The sequence below is a fragment of the Neopsephotus bourkii genome, unplaced genomic scaffold (genome assembly GCF_033783945.1).
Source record: "Neopsephotus bourkii isolate Nb327-2 ecotype Australia unplaced genomic scaffold, CSIRO-AGI_Nbou_v1 NB_595, whole genome shotgun sequence".
NCBI classification, from domain to species: Eukaryota; Metazoa; Chordata; class Aves; order Psittaciformes; family Psittacidae; genus Neopsephotus; species Neopsephotus bourkii.
The window spans coordinates 2,618,375-2,634,065 of record NW_026901096.1 but is presented as its reverse complement, the minus strand read 5'-3'; the positions used below and the strand labels follow the sequence as shown (position 1 = coordinate 2,634,065).

The 15,691-nt window shown below is 42.6% G+C and overlaps 1 protein-coding gene across 1 annotated transcript in view; it reads right to left on the bottom strand.

The window, feature by feature from the left end:
- Window positions 1–14,458, bottom strand: part of ADAM17 (ADAM metallopeptidase domain 17) — a 35,148-nt gene extending 20,690 nt beyond the window's left edge. Inside the window, exons 1-3 of the mRNA XM_061351750.1 lie at window positions 14,216–14,458; window positions 1,896–2,028; window positions 565–698 (exon numbers count right to left, since the gene is read on the bottom strand). Of these exons, the coding sequence (XP_061207734.1) occupies window positions 565–698; window positions 1,896–2,028; window positions 14,216–14,312 (364 nt within the window). The 5' untranslated portion in view covers window positions 14,313–14,458. The remainder of the gene's footprint in view (window positions 1–564; window positions 699–1,895; window positions 2,029–14,215) is intronic.
- Window positions 14,459–15,691: the final 1,233 nt, after the last annotated feature.

Sequence of the window (15,691 nt, the reverse complement as noted above, 5' to 3'; positions counted from 1 at the left end):
AAAACCACTAAGCAGAAGCATTACTGCTGGACTGAAGTGGAGCAAGATACCCTTTCTTTACAGAAAAGTGATCTTCAAAGAACCATCTTAAAGTCTTTAACACTCTGGGCAACACTACATCACTACTAACTGGCCACTGTGTTCTGGGACAAGGAACACTGAAGTCCTACATTCCAATTTGAATTAAACATACCTGCATCCTTTTAAAAGAAAGAAAGAAAGAAAAATAAATAAATAAGTAAATATATATATATATATATATAAAATCACAAGTTGCATCTTGAGTAAATTATACTTCTGTGTTCTACCAAGTTAAACAGAAGAATACTACCTTAGAACCTTGGTTCAATAGCTCATAAAACCCTACTCCCCATCAAACTTAAAAAAACCCAAACCCACCACAAGAACAAACCCAGAAAACCCAAGGGGCACAAGAATCAAGTTTACTTGCTCATCCTAACCACATCTGATGACAATGAGGGCAATACACCATTTACTTTGGCCAAGAGACTCATACAAAGCTGTGCTTTCCCAGCACTAAGACACAGTTCAGTCCATACTAACCAACCACATGTCCCGTGAAGAAGTCCTGCCATTGAACACGATACTCCTTTTCCTTGCCTTCACCATCCACAATTAATGCTTGAAATCTTTCTGAAAAGTGTTCAGCAGTTGCAGTTAAGTATAATTTAAAGTGCCTGTAAAAGAATTTACTTCCATTTATTTTTAAGCAAAGTATACACATGCCATACATCCAGTCCTCATTTTACTGAGGGCCCAAAAGAAGTTGGAAAGCATTAATTCTTATAAGCAGGCTACAACAACATATACTGGGTTACTCATAACTGTATTTTTTAAAGGATAATTATGGTTAATTAAAACCATCAAACATAAACATTCAAATCCAGAACACTCAGTTTGCTCAGCATGCACCTTCTCCATCTGCAGTCAAGCAAAACCAATTACTGGTAACTATGTGAAGAAAAATCAGGCCAAGGAATTTGTTCATCTATTTGAAATTAAATTATCTTGAAGTTCTTATTTTCTAAAGTAACACAGCCAGAAAACCATAAACAGAAGTATCAACTCTGCACATTTTTATTGATATATAGCCTTCAGTTTCTGTGACTATCTCAAGCAGAGAACCTTCTCTGGAAGGAGCTTCATGGGCTCTTAGTTTATGTAAGCTCTGGGTCAAAAATTTTTCTGCAGTTATTCTGTAATTATCACTGGCAGTATTGCAACCTCACCATAAAGCCTGGGTGCATGAGGCAGTCCAAAACAGGGACAGTCAGACATTTGATCCCACTAACCTTGTATGCTTGGTACTTAAAAACTACTTGCACCAAACGATGAGATTAAAAAAAAAAATATACACAACAACTTGCGTGATACTTGTCAATTGCAGACAGGGGAAGGCACATGAGAACAGTGTTTTACTGAACGGGAAATTTACACTCAGTAGGAAGAGAATTAAACCTCCTTGAAAGACAAAATACAATAAATCCCTTGGATAAGACACCACATGCACTCCCCAGACTGAAGGCAGAGATTTTCAAGAGGACAGTCAAGAGTATGACGTTGCCAGATGAGGTGTAAGTGGGATCCAACCCAACCAGCAGAAGTAATCTACATGAAACTAAAGCTAAGAACAAAGCAAGAGAAATCTTAAATCACTGCTGCTTCAGCAAACACAGTAATACAGTGCAACCTATTTTTGTGTTTCCTCTGAGCCTCTTTGAAGCTATATGACCACGCAGATCACTCACTTAGAAGAACTGTTCAGTCACGACAGAAAACAAGATAACCATTTCTGGGTTTGGAACTGTGTATTATTTATCACAAAGTGAAGGAAAAAATATCATCAGTTGTTTCACTGCTGCTGATTTCATTACCTCTGCAGAGCTGAAAAACTTAAGAGCCTCTCTACGTGTGTCTCAGGCTGGAGGTCCCTCTTCTTCAGTGAGTGTTGCTGGATGCTAGACTGAGAAAGGATGTCGTAGTCTGAAAGCATGGACTCAACTGTGTCTGGAAGAGCAATGAGGAAAGTTTAAGTTTCAAGACTTTTTCACAAATGCATACACAGAACAGTAAAAGAGAGCCTCCCATTTCAACAGCAAGATCAGTTTGCTGCAATTTTAGGATAACTATTGTACATTTCTGTAAAGGTGTATTTTGTGTAGACAAGTAAAAATCATAGTGCAAGACAAGAAATGATCTGAGAGGCAAATGCCCTAGCTGGCTGCCCCCTGGAAACTAAATGGGGGAGAACATCCCCATTTCTCTGGAGTGAATCACTCTCCTCACCTGCTGGTCCCCATCCTAGGAAGAAAGCAACTTAACTTAGGAAACTTCTACCAAATTCACTGACCATCAGGACTGCATTTATTACCTTCCTGTTCAACAGCAGCCAGAAAACAGATGTCTGCATAGCACAATCCATCAGAAATAACTAACAAGACACCTCACATGAGGCACCTCCAGGTACTCTGGTTTCCAAATACTTTACCACCATGCAAAACTCCTCTGATTTCCACACTCAGAACACGAAAACTTATTCAGATGATCAAGGGCCTGAAACCCTATGGGAGCAGACCACAAATTACAAATTCAGGTCAATACACTGCAGAGACTTCCACTGCCAAATGCACAATGCCAGCTGCCAGCAGTGTTTGACTTCTGCTGATAAAGACTCCTGCTGCTTTCTAAGCATCCTTTCACTGGCGGCACCAACCACCCACTGAGACACTCGACAACCACCTTCACTTCCACTAGTGCTGATTGACTCAGTTGCTATCTACAGCCTTAGAGGCCTTATTCCCACATCACTGTCTTCCTTCTCTACCAGAGGTGTTCACTCTTTCCACTGCACCAAATGAGCGATGTTTTACAAGAGGCTGAAGTGCTCATCTAGTCATTATTTAAAGAATTCCTATTTTTCTCCCCTTCAAGTTGTGCTTCTAAACCAGACATGACAGCTACTAAAGTGGGGTTTTATTAATAAAGATGGAGTTCCACTTCTTCAGAGCCCCCAGCCATCAGCTCACACCACTCAGCCAAGTAACCCTGCGTGTCCTATTGGACTTTTAAGTAAGTGGCACCACTGGTAAGCTAAGTTTCACCCGCTCTTGTGCAACAAGCCAAGATTGCCAACTTGAAATCTAGACTGCAATAGCTCCTGATATATTATACTGTATTATACTTAAAGCCCTCATGGCACTGCACCAGGCCTACTAGCAAAGTGATGGATAGGTGACAGAGCTGCCTCCTTGCGCAGCAGAAGCCACCAGCAGCAGCTCCCAGGCTTCTCCCTGCCTGGCTGCCACTCCCCTGCCATTGAGCAACACAGGAAGGGCAGAGCAGTTGCAATTTCCTGATTTCTGTTTACAACCCACAGGTGGAAAGCACCTGCAATCAATTACCATGTGTTTCGGGTTATATGCAAAGGCAAGTTTCCATCACCTTCCTTTGTGCTGTTTTTTTTTCCCCTACATGCCCAGCTGCTGCACGCCAGGCAGCACCTTCATCGTCAGCTTGCTGCATGCTACAGAGCTGGTTCACCAGAGCCGGTTCACCAGAGCCATACAGTTAGCAAATACCTAGGGGAAAAAAAAAAAAACCCAACAAAAAAAACCACAACCTAAAACATCCCTTTTCTTTAAAAAGCCCATTTATTGCTTATGGTCTGGAACTTGCACTCATCCAGAACCACCTGGGAGGAAGGTAAGGACAGGCAGGAAAAATCAATTCTGAAAACGACTCCAAACCCCCCACTAAGCTGTTTAGTCCTAAATTCTTTTAATTAAACCTGAAATTCTTTCACTGCACTCAACTAAGAGCAGACCCCTCAATTAAAGTGAACATTAATATATGGATATCAAATGCTGCATCATGATACAGAGCAAGTGTGTGCTACATGGGCCACGGAGCAAGAGAGGCACAACACCACTGCTGCGCTGCTCAGGGACTTACTGACAGGGGGACTTGCCAAGCAAAGGTCTGCCCAAGAGGCACAATCCCATCGGCTAAGCACTACTTTTTCTGCCCCTTTCCACTCCTCCTTGCAAAGAACAGATCAGAACCAGGGGAAGGTCATGCCAAAGAGCAAGATGCAGCTGCCACTACAGGCAGAAAAAATGTCTCAGTTTCATGGCAGCAGAACTGAGAAGTCTGCTAAAGAAATCAGGGGTTTTTATTTGTTAGGCAAGGAGAACTTCAGAAGTCCTGCTCCACCTCACACACACAGACACCCTTTGGAAATGCCTCAGAGAGACATAAGAAGGGTAGTAAGAACATGACCTACAGAGTTGATGAAGATGAGTAAGACGATTCTGTTAAAAGTTACAAATGAAAAACACAGGACACTCCTAGTTCCTGTAACCCTGAAACAAGAATGCACTTGTTCCTATTTCCTTTTACCCTTCCTAAATTTGTTTGCTTTTAATTTTACTTGCAACATAAGTAAAGACTTAAGACATGCTGCTGCGAGACATAAATCTGTGAACTAACTCAGGTGTCAGACAGATGTGAAAAAAATGTATTGGTAACACACTCAAACCAAATTTTTTCTGTAAACTTTTCATACTGTGGAAATGAATCCATTGTCATGGCTTATTGAAAAATAAAAGATGAAGTGTCATTAATTTAAGCAATATACAGAACTGTACAGCAGTATGTGGATGGGAGCCACAGCAAGCATATACTTGACTACTTTTCATTCAAGTGTAATAATCTTTCTGGCATTCCTTCCTCGCTGTCTTCATTGCGGTCCAAAAGTAATTTCCCATGGGCTTCAACAATGCCAAGCTGACTTAGGTTTTCCCAAACCACTTTCCTATGGTTGTTTCCCTTCCAGCCCCTCCCAGATTTCTGCATTCATCTCTTTTTGGAGAACACTTTAATTTCATCCTGATACCCCAAATATTTATTTGTGATCACCAGCCTTCACTTCACTGCACCTTGTCTCCTGGAGGGGGACCTCCCCACAACATGCACATATACATGGTTGTAAGAGAAACAGGGAAGGAACAGTGCTGACAAAAACAATGATCCCAGAGTTCTCAAAAAGAAATCCACAGCAGTGACTTTTCCTCAACCTCCAACTTTGAACTCACCAACCACTTCCTCCTTTTCTTTCACCTTGTTTCAAGGCTAAAACCCCACTGCTACTAGACGTTGGAACCTAACACAGCAAAGTATCTTTTAAATAACTTATGGGCGAGTACACATTGCAGCAGACTACTCCAGCAGAAAACAGCTGAAGAATGTGCTGGGCAACAGCTTAGCTCACCAAGTTGGAGGCCACTGTACACAGAATCATATTATAACTAGGGTAGAAAGGACCTTAAGATCATCTTGCTCCAACCCCCCTGCCACTGGAAGGGATACCACACACCAGACCATGTTGCACAAGGCTCTGCCCAACCTAGCCTTGAACACTGCCAGGGATGGAGCATTTACCACTTCTTTGGGTAACCTGTTCCAGTGCCTCACCACCCTCACAGTAAAGAACTTCTTCCTTATATATTTAAAAAGAAGAAGTTTCTCTTCAAGTGCTCAGCTACCAATTCAAATACCACTGGCATCCTTCTCCAACCAGCTCAGCTCAGCTTTCATAAGCAGAACAGTAAATTCCCATGATCTCATGCCCATACTATTGCCCAGAAAGCAACAAGTAAATGTGGCAAGTCAGCCATTTCATAAGCATTCTTTTGAATGCATTATATATAGAAAGGTTAAGCTTATTGAGAAACATGAGGTTTTAACCCAGTGGATATAAGCAATATTTTAAAAGCTCCCTTTGCAATTATCCCATGATAAAAATGTCTAAAAACACAAGATCCAACAATATTTAAAAAAATATTACTTTCAGGATTTAAAATTAACCACAAAAGGTTTGCAGGAATGATTGTAATTATTTCTCCAACTCTCCCAAAGGGAATAAAACCAGAAATAAATCTCCTGTCAAAAGACACCGATATGTGATGACAAGCACAGCAAACAGTCTCTGGAAGAAACTTACAGTGTGATTTTTAAATCTTTGGCATCTCCAAGACTAAAAAAATGGACCCAGCATGTATTTTATGTGCTGGATAGCAGTCACTGACTACAACGAAGGTATTGATCTTGAGCTGATTTCCAATGGGTATCAAATACCCATTAAAATCTTGTGGCAGCTAACTCACAACATTTTTTCCGATTGAGCTGGGGAGCAAATGACTGCATGGTTGAAGGGTTCCATATTCTTTATTGTTACTATTTATATTTTTATTCTCCAAATTATGTTCTTCTTCATCCATTAGAATATTTTATTAAAGTAACCAAATATAGTCACTTCAAATGTAATTCACAGCCTCAATCAGAACTTGGACCAGGAAACAGACTACAGTCTTTCCAACGTTAACCACATGAGCTAAAACAGGTCCCCATCACCCTACAGAAAACAGCTGCCCTCATGTTTGTGGTAACAGCCGGTTACCGGCTGCAGTACAGTGGGATCATTTGAGTGGAGCACCATTCCAGAGAGTGCTAATGGAGAAGGAGAGTGAATTCACATCTCAGCTGGGCACAGTCTTCACCAGGCAGGAGGTGATGTTGTCACACCTAAATGTTTATGGGTACCTTCTCTTAACAGTTTACACTGCTTTTAGGAGACTGTTGATGAAGAGGATGTGTTGAGAAGATACATCTGTGGGAAAGCTGTTCCACAACAGTTCATTACTCATGTTGTTACATCTTTCTCCAGTACATCTGGTGCAGAGCCATTGCCAAAGACAGAAAACAAAGGGAATTGAAACACTTATCCCATGCAAAACAGCCCATGCTTTGTACAGTTTTTATAAATCCTGTTTACTTGTTTCCATCAAGGAGTGGCTGCTGTTTTGCTCATCAAGTACTTGTGAACAGAAGAACTTGTGAGAGAAAGGGGTTCAAAGCAAGAACCAAATGTGTATCAGCCTGCTTATAAACCGTAACAGGATGAAGGTTTACACTCGGTTTAAACACATTTCTAGACAAACCTGTTAGTGAGAATGGCCAGCCAAGTCAGCATTGCTGAATGTTTTAAAAGGCATGTTTTTGACTCGATCCCAACTGCACCAAGCTTGCTAAACCACGTGAGAAAACAAGGTGCCCGAATTCAGTTACTCACCAGCACAACACAGACAAAGCCTCAGGGTACGGTTACACAGACCTCACACTAGGAGGTAAGGTAGGCTGCTGATTTACCGGCTACTCACAGTACACTTTTCCTGCAGTTACACAGGGTAAACTACTCTCTACTTAACACACACACAGAAGCTCCCAGTGGGGGACAGCGTGGAAGAGCTAACAGCTTACAACACCCTTTCACTCACCTCAGGAAAAGCTTGTTCACAGAGCTGCACCCTTATGCTACTCCACAGGTTTTTGCCTACAGAAAACATACCAGCTTCTGGGCAGTACAAATAGTTCCTTAAGGGTGCAAATTCTGCTTAGCAGAAGCTGTACTGACCATTAAACTTCTATTTCTGGTGGTTCTGAATACAGCTGAATACCCCCAATGACTCCCACCTGTTACCTTACACACTTCCAACCTTGAAAGCTTTTTCCTTCACTAAAGACATCTTAACTAGGGAGCACTGAGGAACAAAATTCATTCTGTTGGATCTACTTGATTTAATAATTCAGTCTGTCCTATCAGTGAAAGCACAAAGCACTTTTTTATATATTAAAAATATACAAATATATAAGTAAAAAGCACTGTATAACAGAGTGGGGGGGAGAAAGGGGTGTATATGTGCAGAAGCAACACCCTGCTCAAATACTGAGCAGGATAAAAAATAAGGAAGCCCACTAAACTAACACCCTTACATTCAGAGTGAAACAAGGGCAATACAGCTGTCTCATCTTAAACCAGAACAGTATCACATGACTGAGTGCTCAAAAAAAGTTTAGAAAATCACGTGTTTTCATACATCCTGCAGAAAAGAAGAGCCAAATCACAGGATGTAATGTTCTCTGGAAAGAGATAATTTGTCTGGCTCTCCAAAAAGTGTCAGCCTCACTACCGTGCTTTGGTATCACACTACAAAATAAGTTTGAGTACAGCCGATTCTAGGTAGAGACTCATTAGCATCTCACTAGACCAGCAACTTCTCCCCATCCAACTGCCTCTCTTCTCATTGTGGATATGACTTTGGACTCACTCAAACATGACCTTCCAAAATTCAAGGCACACATCACAGATACCAAGGGACAGAACTTTACCACTTCAGTAACAATCTGAAAAGGTGAGAAAGGAAACCAAGTAATGCAAGAGATAACATTCGCATTCAACACTTCAGTAATTACAGATGCATGTTGAGTAGGTGACAGCTGTAGATGCCTCCCTGAGTAATAGAGCCTCCTTTCTCTTCCCTTCCTTCCTACACCCAGTCCATGTACCTAAGTTAAAAATGCAAGCACCAAAAGGAAAAAAGTACAAGTAATGTATATTAAGAGCAGCACAGGAAGGGAGTGATGGATATTGTAAAGTGATGCAGGGAACAACTGACATAAATACAGGCAGCATGGTCACATACATCTGCAAGAACAAAAGAAACCAGAAAGACCATCAGAACCATTCAGAGAGTTGTAGGACATGCCCAAAGCAAGTTCGAGCGCAGCATATGAAATGTGCAGAACAGGACAGCAGGATGTACTGCTCTTTGTCAAAGAAACCTGGCTCTTGGTTAACCTTTTATTACACACAGCAAAGGACTTCCCTTGATCCCTCTGGGAAACAGGCAAACTCTGAGTTCTGCAGTTTATAAAAAAGCTGGTGGGGGGGGAAATCAACCTATTTATAACAGAAGTTAAATATAAACTTCTCTCTCAAAGATAAATCTCTCCTGACTACTGAACACATAATTAAATCCTGGTGTAATGCTAAAGCAGTCAGGAGAACTCTGCACCTAAGGAGCTGGCTGACGGGGCTTCCTCGCTCAGCCCTTCCAGCCACAGAGCAGAAAGTCACTTCTGCACAAACACACACACACAAAATTCCAGAGTAGAAGTGTGAAACTGAGGTGAGCCACTGCTGCTATCAGCAGCAAACAGCAGCAGTGAAGTTGTCAGTCTGTATGGCAGGAGGGTGAAAAACAGAACAACCCCGAATCTTAAATGCAAAGCTGAATTTTACTTTCTGGCTGCTCAGAGGTCAGACTAAAATGACACTATTGAAAACCAAACTCGTACCGAGCTCTTGATTATGTTCCCATTACAAAACTCCTGCAATTGTTAAGGGCAATTCTTAATGACTAGAATTTAATCTAGTGCTGACACCCTTCACTTTTTGACTTTGAGTACAAGTACCTTCTCTCAGGAATTACATTTTAATCACAATTTCTCTTTTTTCTAGTTGGAAGTGGAAAAATTGACTGATTCACATGAACAAAGGAAAATAAATACCAGAAAAAAAATCCTTTAAAACCTTAAGTACCTCCACAGAAAAGACTGTCAACCCACAACACAAAAATCACAATGACAATCTGCATTCAGTAAGCCCATGTCTACATGAAGCATTTGCTGTTTACATGGAGACAAAGCATACAGAAGACTATCACTGAGCCTGTAATAACACCTATTGAAACACTGCATCTACACATTCCTGCCAGGATTTTGAAATAACCCCACAGCATCCCATGCAGGTATCATGTGCTGGGACATACTGCTGTTAGGCTGTGTGTTCTTGGATTCTCCTCCCTGTGGTGCACCGTGAGATGTACACCCAACCTTCAGCTTGGTGGAGTCAAACTGCAAAACCAGATCAATCCAAAACAGCTTTCTTGCTTCAAAGGATATTAAAATGGGGTAAGAAACAACAAGAAAAAAGTCAGACTGCAACAGGGAAATTAGTTATCTGACCCTTACCTAGGTCTTGACTTAGTCACCAACAGATGCTTCAATCCAGAAGGACAGAAGGATTTTGTCACTAATCTCACTGCACAGTCTTCATACTGAGCTAAACTTCTAACCCCTATCTCTTCAGCAGTTGGTTAGACTCCTGGCCTTATGGACTTCCTGTGTTTTGTCACACCAAGTGTGAAGCAGGACTCAAGACTGCAAATGATTTTATGCTGCCCTCTGTATCACTCATCTCCACCAGTTCATTCATCAACACCACTATCATTTGCTTTTTCACTCCAGAACTTGTTACTTCTAGTCTTTTGATGTGTATCACATACGTTTGTATCTATTCACATATAGGATATTTCTTCAGCTCACAGTTGGAGTTCTCTGTGGTATTTCAGACATGTGGAGAAAAATCAACCCAAGCCCAGGTTACATCAGATTCTATTGATGCAATATAGCAGGTAGAAAAAGATGAGGGGGAAGTGATTCAAGGAATATCATCTGCTCAGGAACAGCTCTTACTTTTTTTTGTTCCCTGACTAGCTTATGATAAAAAGATCTTATTTGAAACAGACAGCAGCAGAGTAAGACATTTTGCGTACAAACTCTGCTCTGAGCAATCCTGGATACATGCTGCTCAGTGGCAGTGTGCTACTAACACCTCTGTGCTGTAAAACAGATTCAAGCAGTTCTCTAGATATAGCCATCTATACATTCAAGAACAGTGAGGGTGGGGATTTGTACTGTTACTCTTTTCAAGCATATTCAGCCCTGTTATCATTCAGGTATGTCTGAGCTCCAAGAGAAACTGCATTAATATTTAATAGCTATGAAAGGTTATCTTCAGAGATAAACAATGGAGAGAAAAAATTTCAACAAGGTGATATTAATTTTTTAGAGGCAAAACTACAGTAACAGTTGTATTGACCAGTAGAGTCACACTTCTTCCAGAAATTCACCCCTGCTGTCAGTGTTATTAAAAAGAACACCACTTCCAGATCATCTAATGGTAACACACTGATGTTGATACCATCCTCCCTTCATCCTTCACCCTGAGCACAGCCACTGCCACCCCCAGAGCATGGGGCAGGTACTTGACAGTCACGCTGTGAGCTACTCCAGAGAGCAGACTCCATAAACGGAGAACACCTGAACCCAGGCACCCTACCCCTTACAAAAAACCACCCCAACCAAACAATGATCAGCTTCCAGGTGGCCTAACTCCATGAATATGCTCATAGGAATGGGGAAGAGATCAGAAAGCTAAGGCCAGGACTGTGGCAGTCCCAATTTAGATCAGTTTAGACTGCTGGAGCACCACACCCAAAGATTACTTCAGCTGAAAAATGCTGGGAAATGACCCACGTCTTTTTATCTCCTTGTGCTGTTCTTTGCCAAATTCTGCTTTTTCACTGTAAAATCTTTTTTTTTCCTCCCTGAAAAGCTGAACTTCTAGAGAAACAGGCAAGAAAGTTCTTAATAGAAATCACAAAATGGTAATTCTTGAAACTTCCTTAAATATACTGCTCAACAGAAATCTGATTTCAGTTCACAAAATTCAAGCTGTGGTTAAACAGAGCTCTCAAAATAGCAAAGCTGAAGTTATTAGAAGGAAAAGATGGTATTCCAGTAAACCAAGTCATGTGTAAGATGAGGATAACAGAACTCCATCAAAAGCTGAACATAAAACCCCAGTAAAGTAAGCAAAGAAATTTTGAAGACCAGCTTGTAAAAGGCATAAAGCTCATAGTTGAAATAGCTTTTATTATATCCAAAGAAACCACCCAGATAAATAATAAAAGGGGCTTGTAAAAAAGTTGCAAATACAGCTCCAGAAATGGATGTTAAGGGCCGATACCAAAGAGTGTAATTGACCTTAGCACTGACCTCAGAGGAGACTAAAAATATCCCCAAAAGCTTGTCTTGATAGCATGACTCTAAAGACCTTCCTCCAAGACTCAAGAAAAGGCACTTTAAAACAAACCAAGAAAATGAGTAATAAGGCAATAGGACATGAATGTATTAACCCAAAATTACAAAGCACTGAAAAAAAAAACCTGGTCAACTACTAATTGTGGTATGCCACTAGTGCAACACCATTAGTCTTGCTGCAGGTTAGGCCTGAAGGGTGGTAAATACAGGTCCAATTTCTACTCCAGGTATCATCATGGGACCTAACCAACAAATATGCTCAATTACCTGACAAAAAGGTAACAACGACCAAGTGTGAAATACTGGACCTGTGGCTAAATAAGATACTAGGGAAGTAGAGCCTCATCGATAGTAGCATTCTGAGAGAATGAAGTGTGTGGATAAATGTAACAGTTAATGGAGAAGACCTGGATTTTTTTTCAAGCTCCCTCACAAAATGCTTTTATATATTTAGTTTACTGAACAACAGAACAAAATGTTTGATGAATTTCAGTGTGTGAAATAAGATGAGGAAAACACAGCCTCACTGTATCTAAGCAGCAAAGTATTTCAGCATAGGTATTACCACTCAAAAATAAAATATTAAAAAGAGAAAGAAGAGATATCTTGGAAGGACTATTAAACAAACAAGCAAACAAACAAACAAACAAACAAAAAGGACCAAAAAATTACTCAGAAGAAAACAGAATGAAAAGCATTCATCACTGCAAATCCATGCTACCTTTGTATGACAAATAATGCCTTACAGTCCTGGTCACACATCTCAAATAAATAAATTAAAATACAAATAAATAAATTAAATATACAAAGTATATAGACAGAGACGTGTCTGGATGCAATCCTGAGCAATGTGCTCTAGGTGACCCTGCCTGAGCAGGGAGGTACAACTCCCATGACCTCTGGTGGTCCCTTCCAACCTCAACCATTCTGTGATTCTTTGAAAGGTAACAAAGACAAATAAAGTTATAATTTTTTACCCCATACTAAGAATTATTATGGAGACTAAGATTTTTCCACTGAAAAAAAAATTAAAATTACAAAGCAGAAAAATAATACAAGTCTGTAAGTCATTAAAAGTATGAAGAAAATGGATAATCCTTTCATACTGACCATTTCTGGCAACAGAAGAAGGTGATCTTAAGGTCCTTTCCAACCCTAACTATTCTATTATTCCCCCATGCAGTATTTCATAAAACTGAAGAGCTCATAGTCCAGCCATGGTAGTACAGAGGCCTAGAACACAAAAGCTATCAGATAAAGATTATGCAAATCCATAGCAGATACATCCTTTAGAAGGCATAAAAAAACCTCAGAGCCCAAGATGTCCTCTGTTTGAGGAGCTCCCTGACCTGCCTTGTTAAGGACCTGTTAAAAGGACATACAGTGTTTGTTCTGTTTCTGTTACACTTCCTGAAGCATCCACCACTGAATCCTATCCGTTCCAGCTTCCTGCTGTTACCCACTTCTGAGGTCTGCACAGACCTGCAAGTCCACCTCAGGTGTGGGAGAGGAGGACAGACACACAGCCTGGATGCCTGTCAGGAAAACTGCTGGGAGATCTAAGCAAAGAAAGCAGAGTTGAAGCAGTCACCACTGGCCACACCAGCTGGAGACAGGATATCTGACTGGGCAAGGCAGGACCACTGCCTCTCAAGAGCTCATATGCCACTTCAGTGATAAGCTGTTGCTTATCAAACACACGTTTACAACTGCTTCACTCCGAAGTATAAGTTTAGATGCAAAACTAAGTTTACAGAAGTTAAATAAAGCAACGGTTCTCCTCTGTGTTAAGCTTTTCTAGAAGACACATTCAGCTCCAATAGCTTCAGGCTCTCTCTGCAACGGTGACTCTTCAACCAGAACTATGAAGGGAAGCCATTTATATCATTACCCTGCCTTAACACAACGCACACTCCTGTGAGGAAAACTCTTTAGCCCACCTCGAGTGTGAAGACAATCAAGTGGTCACTCCACTCCTGCAGAGAGCAGTGACTCCCTAACACTGCCCATCAGTGGTGCTTCAGGTAAAGGGGACCACACCGGGGGGGCATGGGGCCTATATAGTCTCCAGGAATCCCTGTGCCCTAGGCGCTCCCAAGGCGCGCACCCACCCTCCCGGAGGCAGGCACAGGAGCAGGGCGCGGGCCACGACCTTGCCCACCGCCACGGGCAGGCCTCCGGGTGGGTGTTCAGTCGGGACACAGGGTGCCCGGCTCCTGCCCTGGCCCGTTCCCCTCTCCCCATTCCCCAGACCGCCACCCCCTGGCAGAGATCGGTGTTCTCCCCACGCCACACATATCCCATCACTACCCCCAGGCAGAGGCAAGCGTGCCCCTGTCCCCCGCGCCGCAGCAGTGGTCTCTCCCTCACACCCCTTCCACGGCTGCCGTGTCCCCTCCCTACCCCTTACCGTAGCTCTGCCGGCGCGGAGGGCGCCCCAGCGCCTCTACACCGCCCGACCCCCAGAGCACCACCAGGGCAGGGACCAGCCACAGTCGGAGCCTCATGGTCCGGCCGCGGCTCCCTCCTCCACCGCCCGCTCCTTCCGTTCACATCCGGTAGGAGAAATTTCGCCCTCCGCCCACCCCCGGGCCCCTCACGCCGTGCCGGGCAGGGCCCGCACCCGGAAGCGCGGCAGCTACTCGCGGAGCATTGTGGGGGCGGGCGGGGCCGCCATGTTAAGTAGTGGGGCGGGCAGTGAGGAGGGGCTCGGCTCGGCTGGGTTGGGTTTCGTTTCGATGGCTCCGAGGTGGTGTAATGGGTCTCCTATCTTCGCGGTCTGCACGGCTACTCTACCCAGCTACGGCTGCGCTGCGAGACGTGAGGTGCCGCGTTTCGCTTCCAAGGGCTCTCGTTTCCTTGGGGCATTCTCACGACGGCGCCCGTACGGATTTGCATGTGGGAAACAGGCCTGCCATCTGCTACCTGGAAATGGAGGGGGCTCTGGAGACCACCTTTGGGCTGAGCTGGAGATGGAGGCATGCCCATGGGGGGACTGCAGCGCTCTCACAGCCTCTCATATGCACAGCAGTGTCTCATAGAGTTGTGTTTGCAACTTGCAGAAGCTAGTTTCTTCTCAGTTCTTGCAAGTGACTTTGCTACATGACTTCAGTAGGTTTTACATAGTTTTCTTAGCAAAACAGAGGATTTGGGGTGCTTGGTACAAATAATGATGGGTCTGTGAGTCAGCTGTTCCCAAACAGCATGCCTTATTGCTCTAAAAATACTTGAAAACATTTTGCAGTTACAGCTGCACAATAGTGTACCTGTTAATGTTTCCAGAATTAGCTTGACTTCTTGACTATAGGTACCTCTAACAAAGATGATTGCATGTGATGTACTTGGCAAAAATGGAGAAAAACTCTCACCGTCACCAATCCTTTTTACTTCACTGTGCTTTAGTTAACCTGAAGTATGCAAATAGCTGTAGCATGATTAAAATTATTCCTTACTAAATGTTTCATCTTAAGGACAGACGTAATGCTTAAAGCAGGTTTGTATGTCTGTTTCTTGTCTTCAAAGATTACAAGAGGCCAAACCACTGGTAAAGTTCCCAGTGGGACTGTTTTGAATTCCCAGCAATGTGCATCTGTTGACTCCCAAAATCAGAGGTCACATCTTCTTCCTTATCGGCTCTCAATGTATATTCTCCAGATGTTTGTCCAGTTGATCTGTTACTGCTTATAAACATCTAGCATCTATAGCATCCTGTGGCAGGGTATTCCGTGGTAGAATTGTATGTAAGAAGAAAGTTACAAAGGCAAGACTTCTCTTGCAAAAAGTGTTGAGAAAAACTAGGTTGACCTGTCCCTAGTAAACCCTCTGTCCCGGTGTGCAGTAATCTGTGCATAGCAGGTGTCAGTTTTAATGGACAGGAGTTCTCCAC